Source organism: Asterias rubens, chromosome 3 (assembly GCF_902459465.1).
Source record: "Asterias rubens chromosome 3, eAstRub1.3, whole genome shotgun sequence".
Taxonomy (NCBI): Eukaryota; Metazoa; Echinodermata; class Asteroidea; order Forcipulatida; family Asteriidae; genus Asterias; species Asterias rubens.
Window position 1 is genome coordinate 3,476,593 of NC_047064.1, and position 4,802 is coordinate 3,481,394.

General features: G+C 40.5%; 1 protein-coding gene across 1 annotated transcript; it reads left to right on the forward strand.

Moving 5' to 3' along the window:
* Positions 1 to 222: 222 nt before the first annotated feature.
* LOC117287979 (ester hydrolase C11orf54 homolog) lies at positions 223 to 3,514 on the forward strand. The gene is made up of 3 exons (XM_033768644.1): positions 223 to 276; positions 1,489 to 1,602; positions 3,209 to 3,514. The coding sequence occupies exons 1-3, from the start codon at positions 223 to 225 to the stop codon at positions 3,380 to 3,382; spliced, it is 342 nt and encodes a 113-aa protein (XP_033624535.1). The 3' UTR covers positions 3,383 to 3,514.
* The last annotated feature ends 1,288 nt before the right edge of the window (positions 3,515 to 4,802 follow it).

Here is a 4,802-nt window from a genome sequence, read left to right on the forward strand (position 1 = left end):
CCTCCCTCTGGAACGGGAAAAGGCGTCAGTTTGGTATAACGATGATTCAACTTGGTATACAGCCTATACCTCTAATGAAAGGGGGCAATGCAGTTGTACAAGTATAACTTGCGTACACTCTGGCATAACAAGAATACAACTTTAGTACGTAGTGGAACATATCAAGTTCCGTACAGCCTCTCTCCCTCTGGAACGGGAAAAGGCGTACACTTTGGTATAACCATGATTCAACACGGGAAAAGGCGCAGACTTTGGTATAACAATAATCCAACTTTGGTATGTAGTGGAACAAATCAAGTTGTGTACAGCCTGCCTGCCTCTGGAACGGGAAAAGGCGTACACTTTGGTATAACTATGATTCAACACGGGAAAAGGCGTAGACTTTGGTATAACCATGATTCAACTTGATATACAGCCTATACCTCTAATGAAAGGGGGGTGTGCAGTTGTACACAACTTTAGTATGTAGTGGAACATATCAAGTTGTGTACAGCCTCCCTCCCTCTGGAACGGGAAAAAGCGTACACTTTGGTATAACGATGATTCAACTTGGTATACAGCCTATACCTCTAATGAAAGGGGGGGTATGCAGTTGTACTAGTATAACTTGCGTACACTCTGGCATAACAAGAATACAACTTTAGTATGTAGTGGAACATATCAAGTTGCGTAGAGCCTCCCTCGCTCTGGAACGGGAAAAGGCGTCAGTTTGGTATAACGATGATTCAACTTGGTATACAGCCTATACCTCTAATGAAAGGGGGTAATGCAGTTGTACACAACTTTAGTATGTAGTGGAACATTAACAAGTTGTGTACAGCCTCCCTCCCTCTGGAACGGGAAAAGGCGTACACTTTGGTATAACCATGATTCAACTTGGTATACAGCATATACCTCTAATGAAAGGGGGGGGGGGGTAATGCAGTTGCACAAGTATAACTTGCGTACACTTTGGCGTAACAATAATACAACTTTAGTATGTAGTGGAACATATCAAGTTGCGTACAGCCTCCCTACGGAACGGGAAAAGGCGTACACTTTGGTATAACGATAATTGAACTTGGTATACAGCCTATACCTGTAATGAAAGGGGGTAATGCAGTTGTACTAGTATAACTTGCGTACACTCTGGCATAACAAGAACCAATCAAAATCTATTTTTAATCATATGACTCGGTTTCCTTATTCATTGAAAACATTTTAAATGGAATTCAGCAAAGTTCACGATTTGACATTTTCGTTCAAGCAGGTCTTTAAGTTCCGTATCTATAGACATTAGGACGCATTGAACCTGTAAGTGATGCTTCTCAGATTCAATTTTGGGAGATAACAACTGATATGTGTTTCCATTACTTCAAAGTAAAATGATTCTCATAATGCTTTATACTATTCAAAGCTGCTGCACTTCAATCCGAGTCAGTTTTATCAGCATTGATTAGCAAACACACACATTTCCTTTAAATAATGTTGTTGGGTTTTTTTTTTCAGCCGGATTTTTGTAAGAGTCCAATCACCAGTATAAAAGAGAACGAAGCCTGGCTGAAGTTTTATGACTTTGATGCACCAATCATCTGCCTTAGTGTCTTCTATTCCACTGATCCGGTGAGTATCCATGTATTTTCAAATAGAAGACTTGATTTTGTTTACTCAGTCTAATAATAATAATAATAATAATAATAAAAATAATAATAATAATATGGAAATCTTATTTAGTGCACGTATTTACCAAACAAGGTTCTCAAGGGGCTGAGTATATACAAACTTTCAGAAAGATAGGTTATTGAAGTGGTGAATTTTGAGATCCAACTATTTAGCAACTTATAAGGATTTACAAGGTGCTACGGCGCATACAGCAGTCTAAAGCAGGTGTCGGTTTCACAAGGATCGTCCTAACTTAGGAATAGTACTAGGACCGTTTTTTAACAGTCCTACTCTTAAAAGAGTTATCAAAAACTTAAGGCTAGTCCTAAGTTAGAACGATTAGCTCGTCCCAACTCAAGATAAGACTAGTCTTAACTCTTTGTAAAATCCACCCCTCAGCTGCCAACTCTTCCTCGAGTCTGCAAAAAGTTCCCTGGAAATAAATCAATCTTTCCATAATCTGATGAAGTAACTTAAAAGTCTGATTGTTTAAACCTTTTCCCTATTTTGTTGAAAATAATTCTGAATACCTCCCTGATTGTTGGACAAAGTCTCCGACATAATAACAAAATCCCCCCAAAATTGACACATTTCAAAAAGGCTTTAATATAGAAGTCTGAAAAGGCAAAATATGAGTATTATACACAAGTCGGTTGCACAGTTGTTATCAGCCAACGGGGCAAGTTGAGAAGCTGTGTTTACTAGGCCATAGCAGTTTGACTAGGCAGTGGCTGCTGATTGTGCCGGTGTGGCGGTTTCAACTTTCCGCTGTGTTCAGTTTTCCGAATGACCAAATACTGTAGCATTACGTCATGCGATGCCTGCGCACAGCAAGCGAAAGTAGTCCATTTTTAGTGCCATATTGAGTCATCCGTTACCCTCCAGTAGCTGTCATGGCGGCGTCCACGAGTCGAGTACAACTAGCGGCAAACGCGTGGATCGTATGAGTGTGACCTGCCTGAAGTTGTACCCATGAATACATGTAAAGATGGGGCAAGAGATTATGTGACTACACAGAAAAGAATCGTAATATAAACAATGTGGGGTCACTGCTAAAGAACTACAGTACTCGCCAGGGTACTCGCGGAGGTATCTGACAAGTCACCCCGGAAAACTGAACACGCCGGAAAGCTAAAACCGTTCGAACAACGTGCTGATATGACCGACTACGTCACCCAGAAAACTGAACACGGCGGAAGACTGAAACCGCCACACCGGAGCACATTGTAAATCATTATAAAGTGCTACATGATTGGGTCTCACAATTCATAACTTCAATAACTTTATATATTTGGTTTGCAGTAACACCATGTGTGTATCTGCTTGACAGGTTGAGTTTGTTCTCTAGAGTAGTTTCTTGCTATATATTCTACTAACCTTTCTGGAAAAAATGTATACTTGGCGCCTTGAGTATGTACCTTGTTGGTAGATACAGATGTACTTGCGCTATATAAGACTTGTACGGGGGGCTAGTGTTAACGGAGAGCCCTGTATTTTATACAGAAAGTTTGACTGTTATTTTATTGTTTACTACATTTTTGATGAAATCTTTCTTATCATCTCCTAGGGTCTTGACCTACGTATAGAGCACACACATTGTTTCAGTCACCATGGCGTAGGCGGACATTATCACCACGACACCACACCAGATGATGTTGTCTACAGGGGTTATTTCATTCCAGCTGAGAGTGTTTATCGAGTGGATAGACCCGAGGAGCAGTGGATACCTACAGATAAATAAATATCTCTTCGGTAATAGCTTAACAGCTATCCTTCACCAATCTTGAACTCTTGGTGGCAGCAGACACTATGGTGGTACCTGGAAAATTTCCTAACCAGCATTCTTTTGTACAAGTGATTTGCAAAGCTAAAAGTCCATTCATAAATACCCCAGACAGTTTCTCTACTCCTATTGGTGGAGAGCGCGTCACGTGGGGGTGTTTAAACCTTTGATAATGACCAGCTGGAGCTGTTTATAACAAGCTGGCTTCTGAGTGTCGGGCACGCAAGATTATCACGCGGAACGCAATTCATAGCTATAGTAACAGCGCATAATCTAAGTGCGCGCGCGTAATCTAAGCGCGCAGGCGTACACACAACCCACGCGCATCAAAAAGATTCTTCACAAAGTTTTGGGAAAAAAACATTTCAAACCTTGAATTTTCAATTGTTAAAGTGTCTATAATTGTATTTTTACGTTTTTTAACAAAAGGGCATTTATGAATGGGAATAAAAGAGTAGTGACTCGTTCTTAAACGTCCGTTTAAAACCTTGCAAGGTCGTTGCTGTGCGATAAAGGTCCGAGCCGAATCACACGGCCGCCGACCCTGCCGGCTTTAAACGGCCGTTGAAGAACTCGTCGCTACCCTTTTATTCCCTTAATAATAACCCATGACTGATGAGATGATTACTGTGTAGCCCAACCCTTAAATCCAACGCTAGGAAGCGCAGTAACCCAGGTACCACCGCATTGTCTGCTGCCCCCAATATAATAATAATAATAATAATAATAAAACCATTCTTATATAGCGCATATCACCGTGAGGTCCCTATGCGCTGTAAAAGGAAATCAACAATTATTGTACAAAGTAAACAGATATGTTTTTAACCGGGTTTTGAATTGTTCTGATGTCTCAGCCTGTTTAACAACCTCTGGAAGACTGTTCCACAACTGAACTGTGCATATTGGAAAGAGCTGGAACCGTACGACTTGGTTTTGATAACTGGGGGGGTCAAAAGGGATTTATTTGAAGATCGCAGATTCCTGGTTGTTTTGTAAACTAAGCTTTGAAGATAAACAGGGGCAATACCATGGATACATTGATAAGTCAGAACCAAAACTTTAAAATCAATTCTAGCCCGTATTGGTAGCCCAAGAGTTCAAGATCGGTGAAGGATCCACTTCCAAATCTAATAAATAAAGGAACTATCAAAATTGCATTTCTCTGTTTTTGTGTCAACAATTCCTTTCAACGAGAAATGCTATACATGTAAGCAAGTGCCTAATATTTAATACAACACACACTAAGTAAAATCCAAACAGTTTTCTCCATGAACATAATTAAAGAACTTACGATTGCTGAGCTCAGCTCTCCTCCGTGCCTCACCAGATCCAATACATCTGTGCCGCATCATGAGCAGGGAACTCTGGCTGCCTATCG